Genomic DNA, 22,586 nt, shown 5'->3' on the forward strand with positions numbered 1-22,586 from the left:
TAAATCGGATTAGTGTTTCCTGTCTGACAAACTGTTGGACAGAAAATATATGAGTCATTGCTGCTGTTTGAAACTGAAGCCAAATAATCAGCCCTGAATTAGTCTTCATCACTGCTGGATGCGGAGCAGCAGGGGGACATACGCTGCCGGGATCATTTGTTGAAGCTGAAACAACACAGACTCTCTGCTGAATCATTAATGCACCACTCTGTGTGTGTTACACATCATGAAAAATCTGATTGTCGGTCTACTTCTAATGATCCTGTGTGTGTTTTAAATGATCCTACATGGGGAATCCTGCAGATAGAAAACATTTGTTTCATTTATTATTCTGGTAGAATTCATGTGAGTATAAATTATTTGTGTGCATGTGTGTGTCAGGAGGAGGACTCTCTGGACGAGTCGTCAGAGACGTCCACTCAAGAGAAACCGACCAGAAAGATTTATTACAAACTCCAGCTGTTTCCTGGGAAGTGGATTAACATTTTATACGACAGACTCACCCTGCTGGCCCTTTTGGACAGGTAATAACAAACAAACCTGTCTGCAAACTAAGTCCCAAGTCTAGAAATCAAACATAGTACATGTTATTCAGCTTGAAAATTTGCACCTTAAAAAAAATTATATTAAATGCAAACATTTTTAAAATATTGGTCTATTTTTTGATGTTTTCTTTCATTTTTGTTTAAAATTTTACATCATGTTTGCGCTGTTTCTCGCACAAGAATACTAGTTTGACCACTTAATCTTACAGCACAAGCCTTACCATCAGTATCACTTAATGTTTTGTCAGTTTTGTTGCCTGTCATCAATTTTGTGTTGGAATGATACTCTTCATGAGCAAAGATAAACTGTAACCTGTGTATGCCTTTGTGTGTGCTGTTTTTGTACAGAAACCAGGAAGTTCTTGAGAATCTAGTTGCAGTCTTCATGGCCTTCCTTGTGTCCTTCCTGGGTTTTGTGCTCCTCAATCACGGCTGCTTCAAAGACTTCTGGGTCTTCCAGTTTTGCCTGGTCATCGCCAGCTGCCAGTATTCCTTACTGAAGGTGACAATCTGTAGAATGATCCTAAACCTTACCTTAACTATCATCCATGTCATTAAACCATATCTGTGTAGTTCACCTGAATCTTTACTGTTGGACCAAACTGTTTGATGCAACACTTTAAGAAAAAACAGGCACAATGATGTGTGAGCTCAATATGTATACCCTGATGACGTAATATAATTAAAGTTAAACTGACCTCAGACATGCCAGTTTCTGTTTGCTCCCACTCACTTCCTCCCTTTTTAATTGTTTTTATGTTTTTAATAATGTTGACTGAATATTTTCTTCTGTATTTTCTTCAGAGTGTTCAACCAGATGCAGCTTCACCAACACATGTGAGTGTAATGTTACTTTGTTTCTGTGAGTCTCTGAGGAAATATTATGAGAGAAAGGACAAAACAAACTTCTAGAAAAATATCCTCTTTGGTTGCATGACTGACACGACTATTTAACTAACTTTCACGCATTCATGCATTATGTCCCTGTTGGTTGGTTTAAACTTGTGACTGCTGTTCCTCTTCACTGATGCAAACAGTTCCCTTTTCTGTATTAATAACTTTGCTGTGTTTTAACTGATAAAGCGATGTGGCTGCAGAGGATATGACCTCATCTGGAGCTCTCTCTTTGTTGTGTTATCTTACTGTGAAAACACCTTAAAGTGCAGGACATACAGGCATTCAATTTAATAATGACCCGGCTTTGTATGAAATGAGTGTTTATAGATGTGATTCAATCAGAGGTTTGTATTATCTTGCAGTATCAAGGAGTTAAGAGCATCCTAATCCTGTGTGTGTTCATGTGTGTGTCTCCAGGGTCACAACCAGCTGGTGGCCTACAGCCGAGCGGCCTACTTCTGCATCTTCTGTGCTCTGATCTGGCTGCTGGAGCAGCTGCTGCGGCGGAAAGACCTGCCCGTCTCCACCCTGTATGGAGTCACCATCGTCTGCCATGACGCCTTGGGCTTCTTAAGGGACCTGCTAGTGGGTACGGATAAATACACCATGACGTACACAAAATTATCTGTTTTATTTCCTGTTCAAAACAATAATTTTTCCTTCGCAGATACTAAGAGGTGTCTGTTGTTTATTGCACGAAACAGGTTTTACCTACTGCTTCCCAATTACCTTCCTGGTGGGCCTTTTCCCACAGATCAACACCTTTACCATCTACCTGCTGGAGCAGATTGATATGCACCTTTTTGGAGGGACAGGTTGGTGACAATGTTGTTGGATTTTAGTAAAAACTTTGTGTTTATGAAGCCAGATCTGAGACTAATGTTAATGTCTGTTTTTACTGTAATTTCTGGATGCACCTGTCAAGTTATGGCTCTGTTATATGCATGTATTTTTAAATCCCCCGAACACAAAAATCTTAAGTGTTTCTCTTTAACATTGAATATTCACGAATAAACATCTGTTAAGCCTTTAGCTATATTTTCTAAGTTTTACATTCAAAAACTCACTTGTCTGCTTCATCAGGGCCATGTGAATTGATCAGATTGTGATTTAAATGTTGCAAAATCCTGAAAAATGCACAGAAATATGTGATATTGCCTTTCTCCAGTGAGGGGAGCTTAAGGAAAAAAGAAATAGCGAAATCTCTCAGGTGAAATGTTCAGACATTTTTTTAAGTACTTGGAACAAAAGTGTGTGTTTACATGAAACCATAATCCCTTGTTAAAAGCTGATTAAATAATAAAATACATTTTCAGGGCATTTAAGTAAAAGTGAATCTTCTCTGTGATTTCAAACCATAAAACAAAAACTACAGTACATGTTAGCTTTTTTTCTCATTGTTTAATAGTAATGCATATATTTTTATTCTTACTCTAATTTATGTGTTTCAGCTGCTACGAGTCTCATCTCTGCAGTCTACAGCATCCTACGCAGTCTGATCGCTCTGTCTCTGCTCTACGGATTCTGCTTCGGAGCTCTCAAGGTACAAATTAACTGGATGTTAAACAAAACAGGGCATAGTTACAGTAAGAGATGTGAACACAGCCTTTTTTATCTTCTCCTCTCCTTGTTTTCCCCCAGAGTTTGTGTTCATAGTCATTCTCTTGGTTATAGGAATAAAAGAAGACGGGGAGTTCAGTTATAAATAGCGTGCAGCCAGGCAGTTTCACTCAATTCAAAGTGAAGAAGCTTTTTTAAGTGTGAAGATCTAAAAGCAGCAGATTCTGGTGTTCGAGGTACATGATGGTATGATTCACATCGCTGTGTGTGTGTGTGTGTGTGTTTGTTCGCGATTACAGGAGCCGTGGGATGAGCAGCACACCCCGGCTCTGTTCTCTAGTTTCTGTGGCCTTTTGGTGGTTTTCTCCTACCATCTCAGCCGGCAGAGCAGCGACCCTTCTGTACTGCTGTGAGTATCTGCTTGTGTGTGTGTGTGTGTGTGTGTGTGTGTGTGTGTGTGTGTGTGTGTGCGTGCGTGCACACACCGGACCTGGATGCATTTAATGCTCATTTATATTTATATTAAAGATCAGAGAGGTGCATCAAAAAAAGAGAGCTGAATCCATAGAGGAAATGAAGGTGGATATTGTTTGTTTTGTTTGTTTTTTAAGTTTCTTTTATTATCATTTTTATCAGTTCTTGAGGGTTTGGTCCATGGCATACACACAGTATATTGTTGCTCTCAGGGTACTGGAACATCTGGCATATTTTTTAGATTATAAAGGCAGACTCCAGTACATTAATCAAGTCAATATAAACAAATAAATGGATAAATCCAGAAGAAAAAGACAAAAAACGCTCAAGTACTTTTATTTCAAGATATTAAAAGCCAAATAAAAATGGTGTTTGATATATGAAAGGTCAAACTTTAAAAAACAGCACTTGTTAATTTAGTTACATGAATTGTGTTAAATGTAAATATTTATGAAAACATAAATTTCACGTCATTGTTGTAAGAAAAGAGTTAACTATGTTAAAATATTAACATTTTTCCTTGTTTTTGCTTTTAGTCTCCTCACGGTTTGTGATAAAAAAAAATATGTTATTAAACAAGTAAGATCCTGCGCCTCATTCGAAAACTTTTATTTTCAGATCTCTGGTCAAGTCAAAGATAATGCCCGCTTTGGTGGAGAGTGAGGAAGAGGAGGAGCAAGACATTGACAGTAAAGACCCACTGCCAGAGAAACTGCAGAACTCCATGGTAACTAAAGATGATTATGTGGAAATAAACTACATTGTAGTTTTGTTAGTTATTTTGTTAGTAGAGGATAATGAGTGGCAGTTCAGGTTGTTATTAGCCTTCGCTGTGAATGCACAAACCCATTTTCCAGACTTAATGTAACTCCTCTGAGCTTTAATTGAGCAGTTTTTATTGTTGAATTGCAGCAGCCCGAAGCCATATTTAGCTCACAGTAATTATCACCAGAAAATCAATACTCATTAACACTGTGAACCTGAGCTGTAAAATTCATACATGCTGTGTGTGAGAGGGCGGACGGTCTTAAACTCGGCGTCACAGGCGAGATAATAAAACAATGTTTGCTGTCGATCATTGTGTGTGATTACAGGGAATTATGCATCAGAGAAAACAAGCCTCCCGCTGCCTTTTACAGTATTAATGGGGATTGTGGAGCTCTTAATTCTCCTCCAGCTGCTGCGTCTTTGATCTTGCAAAAATTGAAGGCTCAAAACGATTCGACAGAAATAATCTCACACCTAAATGAGTCTCATAAAGGAATGCAGTTTTCATTCACTGTGGATTATTAATGATTGCGACTCTTTTTTTTCCTCTCTGTGCTCTGCAGAAGGAGATTCTGCTGTCGGATGTAGTCGTGTGCTCTGTTGCGTACATCCTGACCTTCGCCATCACTGCGAGTACTGTGTTTCTGTCTCTCAAGGTGAGATTTCAGCTTTCTATCTTGCTGCCTTTTACATTTGGTCACATTTTACAGGAAAACTAACTAAACTGTTCTATTTATTCATTGTTATAATGTTTCTTTTATTATTATATCCAGCCTTTCGTGACCATTGTACTGTACGCTCTGGCGGCGACGGTGGGGTTTGTAACCCACTACCTGATCCCACAGCTGAGGAAGCATCACCCATGGTTGTGGATCTCCCATCCGGTTCTAAAGACCAAGGAGTACCACCAGTTTGAACCCAGAGGTCAGCACGCCTGCTGTCATTGTTGTGCATGCTCACTCTTCACAAGAGCTACTGTATCTTAAAACTCAGTTTACACAGATTCAAAGAACTAGTTCTTCACAGTCCCAAAAAATGAACTAGATTATGTCATCCCTTTTTTAAAAATGACATAAAATCTTGTGATCATCATTTATTTGCAGATATTTCCCAAGACTGGTTGGATGCTTTGACTCAATTTCTCATTTTTCAATTTGTTGCTGATAATTTGCATAAAAATGTGCAATTTATTCCATTGGAATCTGGACTGATTATTTCATAAAAGTTCTTATCGAGGCAGGGTTATGATTTTTGGCACAACTATACCTACTTTCAATAGGGCATGGAAAAGGGAAAGAAGTCCAAAGAGACTGAAGTTCCTAGTAAGACTTGTAGTGTATAGACGGGGAGCCTTAGGGACCCTTATACGTGCCACAAGCCAAAATGCAATAAATTTGTTCTGTGTACTACAGTTGTTGCTAGAGTTTTGACCTCTTCATGAAAGTTCTTGAAAGATCTATACGAAGTGGCTACATCAGCTCTGAAGCACAATTAGCACTAGCCAACAAAAAGGAACAACATATAAACAGGGGCGCAGACTTTGATGCAACACTGGTGTTACGCTGCGTGTTGTAAACAATGCTCATGTTCAAGTTCACACGCATTTTTGCACATTCTTGCTTAACACTGCCTGCCTCTTAAAGTTCAGAGCTGTCTGATAATAATGAAGTATGTAAACACCATGGATCAACCTGAAAACAGTCAGAGGAGACACACAAAATCACAAGAACATACAGTTTACCAGATGCATTATTTGTATGATAAATGTTTAGAAAATGCATCAACTCAAGATTGATCATATTGCTGCTGCATCAGCAACAGAAAAAAGGCATCACATTTGTACGGCTAAAAACATGACCTGCTTGCAGAATGAGGCTTGTCTTGTCAAAATGGCCATCCTGTTATGAAGATAATGACATTTTAGTTTGACTTCTCTTACTGATTAGCAATGAACTGAGTCACTCTGTGCTCTAAAAAGCTGTGATTCTGATCTGCTTGTGTTTCAGAGGACGCTGTGCTGATGTGGTTTGAGCGACTCTACGTGGGGCTCCTGTGCTTTGAGAAGTACGTGGTGTACCCGGCCATCATTCTGAGCGCACTCACCAATGACGGCTTCGCCCTGAGTCACCGCAAGAAGCTGGGAATCCAGTGAGTTGGGACACAAACACACAGCATCACATTGTGCACATACTGTAGCCAACTAGTCGACAGACTGTGCGTGGTGCTAAACCACCTGCTGAATCTGTTTCCTAAACTCTTGTGCCACCTCCAGCTGTGACGTTCTCCTGACCACAGTCGCTGGACTGAAACTCCTGCGTTCATCCTTCTGCGACCCCAGCTTCCAGTTCCTCACTCTGCTCTTCACACTGGTCTTTTTCCACTTTGACTGTCCGCACGCATCCGAGAGCTTCCTGCTGGACTTCTTCCTCATGTCTATTGTTTTTCACAAGGTGAGAAAACAGAGTTTTATCATATCTGAGGACTCTGTGTGTGTGTGTGTGTGTGTGTGTGTGTGTGTGTGTGTGTGTGTGTGTGTGTGTGTGCATGGAAATACACTGGGGTGCATCCTGATAGAGAGATTGTCTCAAAGATAGAAACACACACACACACACACACACACACACACAATGATAAATGCATACAGAGACCCACAGAAATAGAAACAGATTCATAAACAGAGAAAGAAGACGACACAACGGCAAACATGGTAACACTCAGATGCAAACACAAACAGGAAGTGAGATGTTACTGGACTGATCTCATGTTTTCCTGTGCCTTGATGTAAAGCTTTCTTCCTGAACTTTGACATTATTTAAAGTCTTTTACTAAAAGGGGAATTCCCTCAGTGTTTCGCACAAAGGTCAGTTTACTCATCATGGACAGTCCGACTCATCCTCTAAAAACAGCTAATAATAAACCTGATGATGTCATAGTGATGATGTCAAGGTCACGTCGGCTCTGGCACAAGACTATTCATTTAAATAAAAAGTCTATATCTCAAACTAGAGGTGCGGAGTTTCAAAAACATTTACCAGTCAGGGAGGGACAAAAAGATGTATCAAGTTGCATTGTGGGATTTTCAGGATCCAGCTGTTTTGGAGTTTGTCTCCTGCTAAGGACTAAAAGTCTCCACTCTGTCTGCTTCAGTTTTGATTTGTTTTGGGGTTTTTTGTTTTTAATTTGTTTTTATTCTGTCTCTGTTGAATAACTCAACTTCTTTGAAGTGCAACACCAAATCACTGTGGAGGACTCTTTTTAGAGGGAATTGTAATTAAAACTGTCGTTGTGAGCAACAGAGACATATTTTCTTTGTACTCTGAATGTTTTGTTGTTGCAGATAGACACAAAATCTTTTTTTCCTCGAAGATCTTGACTCTAAGAAAAATTAAGTATGACATTTTCAGTTAGAGATTTATAATATATGCCGGCATTTAACCACAGAGGGCTTATCAGCCGTTACAGTGTAGAGGAATATAGCAGATATCACTTTATTTCACTGTGTGACAAAAGCTGTTTGAGTTAAATAACAGAATGTTTTGTTGAGGTTTGTTTATATGGGACTGACTGTGTATTTCTGTTTCTGTCCAGATGCGTGAGCTGTTGCTGAAGCTCCATTTCATCCTGGTTTACATCGCTCCCTGGCAGATCGCCTGGGGCAGCGCTTTCCATGCCTTCGCTCAGCCGTTTGCTGTGCCTCGTATCCTTTCGCCAAGACCTGCGTGTGTGTCTTGAGTGCATCGATACCTGCTTTTTTTCCTTTACTGGTGTGTTTGTGTCCAGACTCAGCCATGCTGCTGCTCCAGACGCTCCTCACCACCATCTTCTACACCCCGCTGGCTCCCTTCCTGGGCAGCGCCATCTTCATTTCCTCTTATCCACGGCCCATCAGGTTCTGGGAGCGAAACTACAAGTAAGGCCCTGACGAAGTGAGTTAGCGAGTGTGGAGTGAGTTTCCAGCTTGGAGGTGTCAGACCTCCATTGTTGTCCAAAAGTAGAAACACACACACACACACACACACACACACACACACACTCACACACACTCACATCAGTGTCACTGTTGCACTGTGTAACGTATTCCTTCATCACCATGAACATGGACAATTGAGTTTATTTTGTCTCAATTCCAAATTTCCCTTCCTGCTGCTGTAAATACTCACTAGCGGACCAAATAGTCCTGTAAAAATATTCCTGAACAAGCACACAATTTTATCCTGTTGAGTTGTCACTACCTTTGAATTATAAGGTTCTGTCTACATTTAGAGCAGTTTTGAGATACTGAGCTTTAAAGTCTCGAATTCCAAATAGCAAAAAATATATGAACCTTTTTGTTCTCAAATTAAAATTTCCAAAAAATGCATTTAACATCAGTGACCTGTCTTTAAAGATTTGCAGCTTCAGTAGAAATGTGTTTAGCACATAGCACCTACGGACACGTGGTGGAAATCACAAGAATGGAAAAATGTATATTTCACATAATTTATCAATTTCAGCAATAACGTTTAACATTTTATTTGCTGAAATCAATCTCTTCCTCTTAAGCCGACCTTGGCAAATAAGCAGATACACGCCCTCCTCCTGTCTCGCTTGCACTTACGCAACGTAACCCCTCTGTTCCCTCTTACTTATTGATGTGAGAGACTGTTTATACTTCAGCTCGCTGAAAGCACTCCAAAAATACTCCTGCAGCTTTGTTGTGCCTGTGATTATATTTAGACGCTGTTGTCTGAAACTCATGACATTAAACCCACTGATAGCATCGGCTCTGCTGGAGTCAGATCTTTGTGTTTTAGGCAGGAGTTGTGCAGGTTTGTCAACGTGAGCCTCAGCCAAACACAGAGACAAAAAGACAACAACAAAAAATATAAAAAAACACATGCACAACAACTGAGACAACAGAGAAGTCTTAAAATATTTAGTTTGAGAGCCTGTGGAGGTTTTACGGTGCGAGTGAGAGATACAGTTTAAGATCTTCAAGAGGATCATTTCTTGATAAGTGCTCTCTTTCTGAGAAACTTTAAAATGATTATCAAATCCATGAAGGGATTCAATAAGATATGTTGTCTATATCAGTGGTTTCCCACCTTTTTTTAGGAATGGCATTTTGAAATAAGTATTGATTTGGCATTGTGTTCACATTATCTTACATGATACTTTGTTATTGTAGCAGAAATTATACCTTTTGATTCCTTTTTGGGCTCACAGTCCACATGGTGTCGTGGAAAACTGTTCTGTAAAGCAGTCAGTCACATAATCAATAAACACACAAAACACCAAAAGAGTCAAGGTAAAATTATTGTAATGCAAACACGCATCTTCTCACACAGAAATTCTCACAATATTTCAAAGAGTGTTTTCAACATCACATTTTATAGCATTTCAAATGCAAAAATGAAACAACTTCACTGCAACCCCAAAAAGCCATTAAAAATCACCAACCATAGTCCATCGTTACGGTCATCATATTTTGAACACCTGTTTTAACTTTAAGTTTTGGGACTCTTAGCTGAATCTGAGGCCTTTCACTTTCGAAAGAGGCTAACTCACCCCAAACTTCATGTGGGCAGCAGGAAAAGTCATTCAAAGATGATAAACCTTTATGTTTCATACTAATATGATTTCTCATTATAATGCTAAACCTATTCATTTATTCCTCATCTTACTTTCACAATGGTTTGTACAGTTTTTTGTCTTTTGTCCCTTGCAGCACAAAGCGAATTGACAACTCTAACAGCAGACTGGTGTCCCAAGTGGATAAAGAGACAGGTGAGTTCTTACTGCACATATATCAGTTACAGGCGGCATCTTTTTTGAAAGTTTTATGTCCTCACTAAATCAAGCAATCATATCTGAAAGATTACTTGTGAAGCTCTGGAATAAATTAGGATTTGTTTGACTGGTATGTTAGATACTTTTAATGTGTAAATATTGTGAAGATATGACAGCTATTTTTCCATTTCCACTCAGCACAAAAGGTGCAAACAAACTTCATATGCTCTAATTTCGAATCAGCCAAACTTTATCTGCTTTTTTTTTACGCTGTCTATGTCTTTTATTGACACCCATCCATCCGTCTGACTGCACACTTTCCTGCCTCCCCTCTCTGTCAGGATGTGATGATAGCAACCTAAACTCCATCTTCTACGAGTACCTGACCCGCTCGCTGCAGCACTCACTTTGTGGCGACCTCATGCTGGGCCGATGGGGCAACTACAGCGCCGGGGACTGTTTCATCCTGGCCTCTGACTACCTCAACGCCCTGGTCCATCTCATCGAGATCGGCAACGGGTTGGTCACTTTCCAGCTGAGGGGTCTGGAGTTCAGAGGTACAGTTTGCCCACCTCAATCATCCCTCTTTCTGAATAAACGGCAAACTATCTCACCTCCATGTCTCTCCATGTCAGGTACGTACTGCCAGCAGCGAGAGGTGGAGGCCATCACAGAGGGGGTGGAGGAAGACGATGCGTGCTGCTGCTGCGAGCCGGGTCACTTGCCCCACATGCTGTCGTGCAATGCGGCCTTTAACCTGCGCTGGCTGGCCTGGGAGGTGATGGCCACCAAGTACCTGCTGGAGGGTTACAGCATCAGTGAGAACAACGCCGCCACAATGCTGCAGGTGTACGACCTCCGAAAGCTGCTCATCACCTACTACCTGAAGGTACCTCTGTTTCATTTCTGTGTATCTGTCCATGTTTGTGCATTTTGCAGAAGTAGATGTTCAAAATATGACTGTGGTTTTAGTAAATGGTATGCAAAGTAACATTTTTTTTATAATTATTGGACCTTTTTGGTTGTTATGAAACTTGGTACATAGTTTTGTTGTTGAAATGAACACTGCAAGGTAGTTACTTGCTCAGATTTCTCTTAGAAAAGTTTCAGGTACTGGGGAATAGAGTTCGAGCGATATTGGCAAGCAGCGAGTTATCAGCCCAGATAAACCTGGAATCAGTGTTACTGCTACGAATCTCTTATTTCTTCAGTTTCAGAAAAGGCTGAGATATCTATTTTTATGTATATTTGCTGATATTTTGCTATACTATTTTAATATAAGAGTCACTGATATGGAAAGCTGCAGCTTTAATTAGGCATCAACTTTTGACAAATCTAATCAGCCTCTCTTCAGAGGCAAATTGAAAATTGAATATCCCTCTTGTCCCAACAGGCTCTTAAAGATTTGCCTGCCAAAAGGTTAAACAGTTAATGTGATAAACTAGTATCTTATGCATTAAACATTATTACAAATGGCAGCTTGCCAATAGTAACTCCAGATGTGCTCAGCAGCTACAACACACAGCCTTTTCTCCTCTTTTGCTTTTGTCTTATGGCTTTCCCTCTTTCTTCCTCTCTCCTCTCAGAGCATCATCTACTACCTGGTCCACTCTCCCAAACTGTCCACCTGGCTCAAAGATGTCTCCATCCAGGAGGCGCTGCAGTCGTACACCAAGTGGCACCACATCGAGCGCGACCCTCAGGTCTTTAGCGTCAAGATCGATGAAGACTACGTGCACTGCCTGCAGGGCGTGACGCGTGCCAGCTTCTGCAATGTCTACCTGGAGTGGATCCAGTACTGCGCCGGGAAGATGGAGACGGTACATCACTTAAAGATTTTTCTGTCAACCTTCATTATGGGTTTAAGCAGCTAACGGGAGCTTTTTCTCTGACTTAAAGGATTCATTGTTTAGTTTTTAAAATGTCAGAAACTAGTAAAAAATGCCCATCAAATTTTCCCAAAGCCGAGGTTGACGTATTTAAATCATTTTTTTTTTCTTATTACTGTCCAACACCTGAAATACTCAATTAACTGTCACAGAAAACCAGCAAATAAATCACATTTGAGATGATGAAACCAGGAAATTTATGACTTTAATGCTCAATCAATTACATAAACATTGCTGATTTATTTTCTGATAATTGACTTATTGTTTAAGTGCTACTCTTTTTATTTACTCAGTTATGTGAAATGCATAAAAGAACAGTAAAAGTTGCATTAGAGAGAACATGTAACTCCAGTTGAAGCTGCTAATTGTCACAACTCTTAGAATCATTTTCTCATTTCAAATGTAACATAAATAATAATAATAATAATAAGAAGAAGAATGTACTTATTTTTACATTTGTCCCATATTCAAGTATTTTCATGTTTGTCCTGTCTTTGTGTTTGTGTCCAGCCTGTGGACAGTGATGAGGACTCTCCTTTGGTGACTCTGTCCTACGCTCTCTCCGTCCTGGGGAGGAGATCCCTCGGCACGGCATCACACAACATGTCCAACAGGTAAAACTCATTCAAGCCAAAAAGTAACACAAATAGATAAATAATGGGGGTCCCACTGTGTCTTAAAATTTGCAATGTTGCACATGTTCTGAAAAATGATTAGTACTATTATCAGTAGCAATAGATATTTGCCTGCACTGTGACAGTTATACCAGAGGGGGGCAATAGCAGATCTTTTTTTTACCATACACATAATTCACAGATTTCTGTCTCTGCAGGCAATGTTTTTTGTCTTTGTGTGGTTAGTATTCTCAAAATATTTCATACTTTCATAATCCAACCTTCTTTTTTTCTTGTTTTTTTCTCTTTAATTTCTATTTCCCCCCCACTAATCTTCCACCTCAAAGTCTGGAGTCATTTCTGTACGGATTTAACACCCTGTTTAAAGGCGACTTCCGCATAGCCACCAAAGACGAGTGGGTTTTTGCTGATCTCGACCTCCTGCAGAAGGTGGTGGCTCCTGCAGTCAGAATGAGCCTCAAACTGCATCAGGTAGAGTGAAGTGTGTCTTTAAATGGCTGCTGCTGTTACTCTGGAATCATATTTTACTCTTTTTGTAAATGCACAAACATTTGTGCATTGTATAAAGCTTCTAAAAACACATTCATAATGGCTGTTTCTCAACCTTGGTGTTGACATTTTTGTAATATCTGATCAAAACTCTGCAGTGCTCCATCATGCCTTCCCTGCCCTTTTTCAGGATCACTTCACCTGCCTGGAGGAGACCGAGGAGTCATCAATCTTGTACGAAGCCATCACAAACTACCGCAGCAGCCTGGTCATCTGCCACGAGAGTGACCCCGCATGGCGTAAGGCGGTGCTATCCAGCCGCGACACGCTGCTCACACTGAGACACATGATCGATGACGGCACGGACGAGTATAAGATCATCATGCTGTACAAACGCCACCTCAGCTTCAAGGTCATCAAGGTAAAAAAAAGATTTTCAGGTTGCAGCTACAGCAAAGAGTCAGACAATCTATACAAAAGGAAATTCGTGAGATGGAGATCATCATGTGAGATGGAGAGAAAAGCTTTGTAGTGTGTTAAAAACATGACAAACCTCCCACCTATACCAACCAGTAGAAGGTTTGAAAGTTAATCTCGGAGATGTGGTGCCAGACAACCATCACAATCACTTTGAGACAACATTCAGAAGCTTTCCGATTTGAAATTGCAGCCCGTCTCAACTGAATATATCAAGATAGAGTATAGCAGGTCTGAGCGGTGCCTGAGTCTCTGGACAAATTAAATCTGTATGACGTGAAGCCGACTGTCTCCTGTAAAGTGCAGACTTGCAAATTTTAACTTCTTGACATTGAAAGTAAAGTTTTTCAGCCCATTGCACAAAATGACCACAACAGTGATTAATCAATATGTTTTGACGCTGCAGTGCAAAGTGCTTAACTCTCAGCAATTAAAATTTAAACTGCTCAACGTTAGAGGATGATGTTAAAGGAATAGTCCCACATTTTGAGAAATCTATACCACTCTAATGTCTCACTACATGTGAAGGTACTGCCAGCAGCCAGCTGACTGCATGCCCACTATATGCAATGATACATGACCAGAAATTTGCTCCCATTCATTGTATATTGGAAGTGACTGAATGGCTGCCAAAGCATACTGGTATACCTGTGATGCGAGTGTGGCAATTTGAAAAATTGAAGACAGCCAATCAAGCTACAGCCACAGGCGACTGCGTATTTAGGCGAATTGGTTGCATATCGTGTCCATGCTCTGTTAGGTTAGCACAGAGACTGGAAACAGAAAGCCTGGCTTTGTGAACAAAATTCACTGTCAAACAAATAAGATATTATGTGTTGATTAGATGTTAGACAGAGCCTGGATACCTGTTTCCAGACTTTGTGCAGAGCCAAAGTGAATTATGGTATTTTCACAAAATTCCTTTAAATCCTGTGAATATGCAGCTAAAGACAGGATTCAGTTTGCTTTTGTTTGCATAAAGATTAGGGGAGATAAGTGAGCCTGGCTCTATCCAAAAGTTTAAAAAAAATCCACCTATGAGCAGCTCTAAAGCTCACTAAATATCATGCCACAACACAACTTATTAGTGTAACACATAACTTTTTGTTAAGATTAAACATACATAATAGAATATGTTGATAAACAGCTTTAAAGAAACAGGCCAGTTTTGTTTTTCCAGTCTTTATGCTCAGTTAACCACCTGCTAGCCGCAGCTTCCTATATATCGTGCCAATGCAAACATGACAGTGGTGTCCATCTTCTCATCTAATTCTCGGCAAGAGAACGAATAAGCGAATTTCCCAAACTCTTTAGCAGTTCTTTTAAGTAAGGATTTTATCCGTGTGGGTTTTAATAGGGCTGTTCATCAATCTGTCTGACTCTGCAGTTACTTTGTTAAGTGCCTTCATTTCCGTCTAATCTTCTCCCACATTAAGTTTTAGCTGCTCAGTGATGGAAGGACGAAAATAAAACATCTCCTGGATAGAGCTGAAAAAGCAGACAATATTATCTAAAGCATATAACCTCTTTATCTGAAACTCTGTTGTAATTAGGTACATTTATTAGAACCAGGTAATGAAATTGCAAGTATTTTTAGCCAATGAAGGAACATGATTTACTCAGTAGTCCTTTTATAAACAATTATATTTATATATATTATTGTATATTCTCGTCCCTTTTCTCTCTGCAGATCAATAAGGAGTGTGTGCGCGGTCTGTGGGCAGGCCAGCAGCAGGAGTTGGTGTTTTTACGGAACCGAAACCCAGAACGAGGCAGCATCCAGAACTCGAAGCAGGCGCTGAGGAACATGGTGAACTCGTCGTGCGACCAGCCGCTGGGCTACCCCATGTATGTGTCACTCTCACAGCTGTACTCAGACCAGATGTGTCGAGCATGAAACTAACATGAAAAAGTTTTAGGACTAAATTTAAATGTTAGTTTTTACTCATTTCACCTTTGCAGCATGGATGTTTCTGAAAAATATTTTACATACTGTTTTGGTTGAGATTTTAAACTTCTTGCTGATTGAATGACATTTATTTAATTATCTTATAGGTATGTGTCACCGCTAACAACATCATACGCAGGAACACACCGCACACTCCGCAGCATCGGAGGAGGAGCTTTAAGCCTGGATGTCATTCGATCGTGGCTTTGCTCTAAATGGTTACGGTCAGTTGAGAATAAATACTTTTCTGCATATTTAAAAACATGCATTTTATTCCCACCTGAGTCAAGAGTGCAGTTTTTTTCACCTCGACTCTTCTGGCTTAACCTCCTTCAAAAAACCTCTGTGACTGTGCTCTCAAATCAACACTCTTCACTTGTAAAAGTCCCTCATTATTTACTTCAGTGTGGTGGGTAACTGAGGCTTCATGGAACAGCCATCAGTCTCTGAGGGTCCTTGAATAAGACACTCTGGATAAGAGTTTCATTTCATCCCCATTATTTAGAGTGCCCACTTCAGTAAAAACATACACATTTCTTGCAGTCTCAGAGATAAGATGTAATCACTTGATGAGTGTTATTGCTCAGAACGTCCTCCATCTTTTGCAGCTAATTAGGGTTGACAAACTATTTCACAAAAGACAGTTTTAATTTTGGGGTCATTAAATAACAACACTACTGCTGTAGTCAGCTGTATTAGGTTGCTTACATGCACTGAACCAATGACTTGATCCCCAAAGTGACTCTGACAAGGCAGTTAAAGTTCAATCAATTAGTCCTCTTAATGAAAACTAGGCAGGTACACAGGAGATCAGTCAGTGAGGCACAGGTACAACGTCAGCTGGGTCAAAAAAAAAAAAGCAAAAACTGGTCAAAACACTCAGACTCATGCATGGATGTTGTCACAGAGGAGCAAGAAGAGCTGGCACAAAGAGAGGAGACTAAATACTCTCCAGAAAGAGAGATAACAAGACACAGGTGCAACACATAAGGGCGGGGCAGGTAATCACACAGGAGGGAAACACACAGGGGAGGACATGGAAGACCTGAAACAAGACAAGAGGTGAATATCAAAGTAAAGCAGGAAGCACAAGTCAATGAAACACGAGGACAACAAAAAGAGAAACTGAACTGTCCTGAATGAGACGTGGCACACAATGAAATGTATCATAAGTTCAAAATCATGTTTATGAGCAATTCTTGTAAAATTATGAAAAGTCATGTATCTGATCTGTATAACAGATATCTATATGGAGAATCTGTGGCAATGGGACAAGATTTTGGCATCGTAAGGGTTCCCTGTAATAAGTCCTAAAACCTGTAAATAGATTAGCTTTATATCACCTCCAGTTTCTCGTCTCAAAGTCAATGGGTTTTTGGTTAGAAGCCTGAAATAAGGTCTGTGGTTAACACAAGCTTAAGAGACTTTCACATTTTGTTCTTCAACATAAAATATATCAGTAAATACCCCACAGAACATAGTCAAGTCGAGCCACGCCACGCACAGCTTGACAGCCTTGTTGCAGCGACAATGTAACCGAAGTGTAGTTTGTTTAAAACCTAGAAATAACTTTTTACTTCTGGCATTTGCAATTGGGTTTCAAAAATCCTGAAAGTGTTTTTCATTTGTCAAAATGATTTTTTCGAGCAAAATGTTTCAGTATCATAAATGTCTGTTTACCACAGGTCTTATTTTCTGCAATGATCCACATTCAATGGACAAATCCCACTGGCTTTTTGACAAGGTATTCAGGGCAACACTAGTGCAATGGGACAAAATTGGCCTACAGAAAAACATCATCCGTGGGCACTCTATTTGTAGTCCAAGTAGTAATAACCAATCACATGAAACGTAAATTAGCCGAAATCCAATCCAGGAACCCATTGAATGATTCAGCTTTATATTAGCTTTTTTTAATTAATCAGCCTTTACATGCAGATTAGAGATCAGTCCAAATGATCGCCTCATGTAAGAGGAAGTCTTGGCCCACTTATCTGCTCGCTACTCCGGATCTCCTGAAATACTGTGCATTGTCCCCAGAGGCTGATTATCATCAAATGAAAGCTGATGGGCTCCAAGATAATGTAGTATCAAGCAGATAAAAATATTTAATGAGATTTTAGAGCTGTTAAAGAGTTCTCCAGGATACTAAACACAACACTGGAGTTACAAGAATCATAAAGCTGTGATGACACAGGAGATAATTGTAACTTTAAAATGTTCACTTATTCAGCTAGTTGGTGTAAATCACTCTGTATAAGGAGCCATCAGCGGCGTAATGCTCCAGCTGCCTGCTGAGCGAGCGCTTCTCTGTGGATTTACAGATATTGACTTGGTGGAAGTCAGTGCTGCGGAGAGACTTCCCCGCCAACTTAATGTAGTTTTAAACACATGCACGGGGACAGTGGGAGTGCACACTGGAGAGAAAGAGAGGATCGCAGGGTGGGACGGCTGCCAAAAGCTTTGACTCTAGTTGCTCCTGCCTCTGGCTCCACATCCTTCCCCTCACTCTTCGTCTGTCCTCTCTTTTATTCATCAATCCCTCTTTTACACATTACCTTCAGCTTTATGTAAAGGCTCTGCATTAACCCCTGAAGGTCGGCTAATGTGTGTGTGTGTGTGTGTGTGTGTGTGTGTGTGTGTGTCTGTCTTTGTGGCTCTCTTAAGCTTCTTAGAGGCTGAGTTTTCCTTTCAGATTAGATTACTTTGTTAATCCTGTTTCATCGACATCCAGTTAGGTGTCGTCTTAATTTCAATAAGTAGCCGAGGAGCTAGGAGATGAGCCATTCCTCGTCACTTAAAACACATTTAACTAATTTAAGAGGCGAGCTGCACCAGTGTGTGTCACACATGCTTGCACATTTACGTAACATCTCTCTCTCTGAGTCAAAGTTTACGTGTGTGTGCAGCTAACAAGCCAGAATAGTCGAGGCTTGCTAAATTTTTGATGGCCCTTTGCCAGTTTGTGTCCTTTGCACCGATGTGGATGTGAATAAATAAATCAGAGCTCTGTGTGTGCGTGTGTGTGTGTGTGTTCTGCAGGGTGCGTAAGGACAACCTGACCAGCTGCAACAGTGGTGTGAACATGGAGGATGTTGACTGCGGTGCCGGTGGTTCATCCTCGCTGAGCCACAACCGCCCGTCCTCCGTCACGTCCAACAGCCTGAGCCTCTACCAGCACAGAGCCAGGACGACGCACAGCCACAGACACCACAACGCAGGTATACACTGATACGCACACGCAAATGTGTTGCACTGTTCTTGTGGAAATATTTATTGATTACATTGATTCTTGAGTATCTCACTGAATCTTTAAAGAAGTATTTGACCAATTTTGACCAGAGAGTCGTCACATAAAACTTAAAGACACAAATACTAGAATTATGCAACTCAATAACAGAATCTTGGTTTATATTCGATCAGTGCTGCTTTGTTTTATCGTTTGATCTGTTTTCACCCTGCAGGAAGCAGTATGATTCCCACTTTGTGTACACAAACTCTCACCATTACAGCAAAACGGGGCATTAAATTACATTTCTGAAAACATTTTAGGACAGAAATAGGGAGTGCAGTAACATTATCTTGATTTATTTTCAAACAGCACTTCCTAGGTTCACTGTTCATTGGATTTTGGTCTGAGTTTGAGAGATGGAGAGAGAGGCGGTTTGTCTTTTGATCAGCTGTATACTCCAAAAACTACAAAAGTACATCCTGAAGTTCAAGCAACAGCCCCAAGAGCCGGTGAAACACTGCCAAATGACATCACTGGTTAGATGGAGGGAAGTTTACAACAATTCATCTACACATACTTCCCATGTTGTTTTGATACAAAGTGTCCCTTTTGACTAATTCAAATTGTAAAATAAAGACAGAAAAAAGCTGTTCAAACAACTTTGTGCAGCTTTTGGTCCCCACACTGCAACTGTGAGTGAGCTGCCAGGTTTGGAAATAAACAAGCACCTATACACACACAAACACACACTCCACACAATGCAGACACATGGGCAGGTTCCATAACACAAGCAGGATTATTTTAGTTTTGGGTGTTTTTATTTGGTTTTAATAGTTAATACCCTCCACCCATTGGCAGCCCTTTTGGGCAAACAATACTCCACCACTGAGCCAAAATAACCACCTTTAAAAAGGATAATATCCGTGGGATTTATCAACAAACAACAGGCAGCAAAACCAGCAGTCCCCACACCAGCAGCCTCTCGTCTGCTGCTGGAACAGGAGCTTTAAGCTTCTCTTTCCCCGCTGCAGCTCGTTAGGCCTCGTTAGGCAGCTCGTTAAGCCTCGTTAGGCAGCACACCTGACGGAGCTGCAGGAGAGAGACAGAAAAGGGACAACAGCACACTAACATACAGCCATCACAACTGTTCCATTTTTATTTACCTGTAAAATGAGACAATGTAACATTTAAAAGACAAATTGATTTGTGTGTCCTCTTACAGGTAAAACGCTGAATTAATTAGCATAAAGAGTAACTGACTTTATGACTCTTCTTGTGCTAGTGTTCAGTAAAAAACTACATACAGTAGGTGAGCTTAAATGTTGTTTTTTACTGTAAGTTTAATAATTCTTTCCTTTTACTTTTACATTTTATCAAAGGATTAGTCAGCTGATATTCTTTATGTTTCTGGCAGAGAAGTTGGAAAATTATGAGAAACAGACTATTAGATTGGTTTGATCTTTTCATAGGAATTACAGACAGGAAGAAAAATATAGTATAACTTATCCTTCGTGTTACGGTTCTTGTTGTCAGGTATTTTAGCGAGTGGTATTTTTAAGGCAGTTTGGTACTGAATTATTTATTATATTATTATATATTTATTTATATTTAAAATACTTCGTGCCTTAAACTCAGGTTAAACAGTAATCTGATTTCAAGTCATTTAATTTTTTAAGTACACAATTATTATGATATCATTCCACATTTTATTGTTTAGTTGTATATATTTCAAAACCATGTGCTTGTTCAGTCAGGATTTTTTTTTTTACCTCAAAGTTCATCTTCCTTTTTTATTACCATATCTTTACATGTGTTTGTGTGTGTGTGTGTGTGTGTATGTGTGTGCAGCCAGGAGAGAGTACCGCAGTCGGTCAGTTCAGCCTCAGAGTCAGCGTCCTCCCGTCAGCAGCCAATCAGGGCCCATCCTGGACTCAGGCTCCACCCATGGGCTTGTCCAGCGTCTTTCCAACAGTCAGCTCTCCTTTAACACTTCCATAGCCTCAATATTCTCCCAGGTATTAACACACACACACACACACACACATTGCTTTAGTGTGCCTGTAGTAGGAGATAAAAGACGTGTGTCTCTCTTCAGGTCCCTCGGCTCTCAGGAGCAGGTGGGATCAGCTCGCAGCTCCAGGCAGCGCAGCATCAGCAGCGCTCCAGCCAGGTACGAAACGTTACACTTGTTTACATCCACACTTGTTAGCCAACAAACACCAACACATGGTTAACAGATGAAAATTCAGCACTTCATCTCTGTCATTATCATAAAAAACAATCAGCTGATGGCCAAAGCTTACTACTTGTCATCCTTGCCTGCTATCTCTTGTAAGTGTTTGTGCATGAGCATATTTGTGTTTTGTGCTCCCATCTTAGCATTTGTGGTACACTGATGTCTTTCTCTAGGTCTCCTCGTCTTCGTCCACTCTCAGCCTGCTCTTTGGGAAGCGTAGTTTCTCCAGCGGCCTGGTTATCTCTGGGCTGTCTGCTGCTGAAGGGGGAAACACCACCGACACACAATCCTCATCCAGTGTCAACATCGCCATGGGGCCCTCGCACAGGTCCAGCAGCAGAGCCACACAGGTAGGGAACAGATCACCAGGTCGACATGCAAAATTTGTCTTCATACACAGGCTGTACCTTCCTCATGCAGAACCTGGTCCCCTGTATTTTTATTTTTGCTTTTTTATAACCGTAAAAGGCTCACTAACATTGTAAATATCTTTTTTTAAGTGTCCTAGCCAAGACAGACAGAAACACAAATAACACAGTTGCAGACATATAACACATTTATTTTTATTTTTGCAATTTCTGGGATATTTCATGCCAAGTTGCCAATTGCCTCTTTATCATGCTTTTGAAACCAATTTGGTCACATTTCAAAGTGTAAATGCTTGTGAAAGACATCTGAATACAACACAAGAAATCTAATGTTGATCCAGGTTTTCAAAGGGTTAATAGTTAGGATATTTGTTTACGTTGGAAAAAAAAAAAACTACTCGCTGCTCTTTTAATTTGACTAGGGATGCAAAATGTTGCGTAGTCCATGCTATAATTTCCTCCTCTCTTTCTTCTTTCTCAGTGGACATCAGAGCCATATGAGAGTATAGACGCGTCCTACTCCAACGCAGCGATCACAGTGAAAGACGGCGTGCAGTCAGGTGACCGAGGATGCAGCCAGGGATTAGACGAGACCCAGGAGGATTCAGCATCTGTCTCAACAGCTCCAGAGGTGACGGATCAAAAGACTGTGTGAGAGAGAGAAAACACACACACACGATGAGAGTGCCCATACTTGTGCTCGTGTGCAGAGAGGACTGTATGAAAAGTTACACATACACACAAACATACAGAGGATTGTATAAGAGAGCACCCATGCACACGAACCTGCCTCCTCTCCCGTCCTCAGCATGTGGTCTCACCTTGTTGTCTGAATGTAAACAAGTCTGAAAACGTGATCTCGGATCTGGTTGATGAAATAAAGACGTTTTTAAAAGAGGCTGCCTTTTTTTTTCTACCACTAGTCATGTCACCTGTTGTTTAAATGTGTGTTGTTATGATGGGAGGTTAACCTTATTACTACTCATTTCTCAACGCACCATAGAAGAGTTACTTGCATGGTTTTACTTTTATCCACATTTCTTAGTTTGTTTTGAAGTTTTTAGATTTCACACTAAATCATCCTGTTTCATTTCATAGAATACAAAGCAAAAACCCTCAAGTGCAGTTTCTGGAAATGTTAAATAAACAATGCTGTATATTTTTTTGCTGTCCATGAACTTTCCAGGATAATCCATATGTTGTTTGAGAGCAGCATGTGATCCCTGAGACCTTTTGGCCTCCAGTCAGCAATCTAAGCTCCTCACTTCCTCTAAATACTTCTCCCCAAGGAAACACTGT

At 40.4% G+C, this 22,586-nt stretch overlaps 1 protein-coding gene across 4 annotated transcripts in view; it reads left to right on the forward strand.

The window, feature by feature from the left end:
• Positions 1–22,185, forward strand: part of pcnx2 (pecanex 2) — a 33,310-nt gene extending 11,125 nt beyond the window's left edge. For all 4 annotated transcript variants that reach the window (XM_042502717.2, XM_088086762.1, XM_088086763.1 and 1 more), the window contains exons 13-40: positions 382–524; positions 894–1,047; positions 1,350–1,382; positions 1,860–2,031; positions 2,147–2,257; positions 2,894–2,985; positions 3,302–3,411; positions 4,095–4,203; positions 4,808–4,900; positions 5,018–5,168; positions 6,251–6,392; positions 6,517–6,694; positions 7,833–7,941; positions 8,025–8,154; positions 9,952–10,010; positions 10,355–10,570; positions 10,649–10,902; positions 11,600–11,833; positions 12,413–12,516; positions 12,864–13,008; positions 13,217–13,447; positions 15,194–15,351; positions 15,559–15,675; positions 18,494–18,672; positions 20,532–20,698; positions 20,779–20,853; positions 21,093–21,269; positions 21,769–22,185. In XM_042502717.2, coding sequence (XP_042358651.2) covers positions 382–524; positions 894–1,047; positions 1,350–1,382; positions 1,860–2,031; positions 2,147–2,257; positions 2,894–2,985; positions 3,302–3,411; positions 4,095–4,203; positions 4,808–4,900; positions 5,018–5,168; positions 6,251–6,392; positions 6,517–6,694; positions 7,833–7,941; positions 8,025–8,154; positions 9,952–10,010; positions 10,355–10,570; positions 10,649–10,902; positions 11,600–11,833; positions 12,413–12,516; positions 12,864–13,008; positions 13,217–13,447; positions 15,194–15,351; positions 15,559–15,675; positions 18,494–18,672; positions 20,532–20,698; positions 20,779–20,853; positions 21,093–21,269; positions 21,769–21,942 — 4,017 coding nt within the window. In that variant the 3' untranslated portion in view covers positions 21,943–22,185. The remainder of the gene's footprint in view (positions 1–381; positions 525–893; positions 1,048–1,349; positions 1,383–1,859; positions 2,032–2,146; positions 2,258–2,893; positions 2,986–3,301; positions 3,412–4,094; positions 4,204–4,807; positions 4,901–5,017; positions 5,169–6,250; positions 6,393–6,516; positions 6,695–7,832; positions 7,942–8,024; positions 8,155–9,951; positions 10,011–10,354; positions 10,571–10,648; positions 10,903–11,599; positions 11,834–12,412; positions 12,517–12,863; positions 13,009–13,216; positions 13,448–15,193; positions 15,352–15,558; positions 15,676–18,493; positions 18,673–20,531; positions 20,699–20,778; positions 20,854–21,092; positions 21,270–21,768) is intronic.
• Positions 22,186–22,586: the final 401 nt, after the last annotated feature.

This window comes from Plectropomus leopardus, chromosome 13 (genome assembly GCF_026936395.1).
Source record: "Plectropomus leopardus strain MGB_pleo_1.0 chromosome 13, ASM2693639v1, whole genome shotgun sequence".
Taxonomy (NCBI): domain Eukaryota; kingdom Metazoa; phylum Chordata; class Actinopteri; order Perciformes; family Serranidae; genus Plectropomus; species Plectropomus leopardus.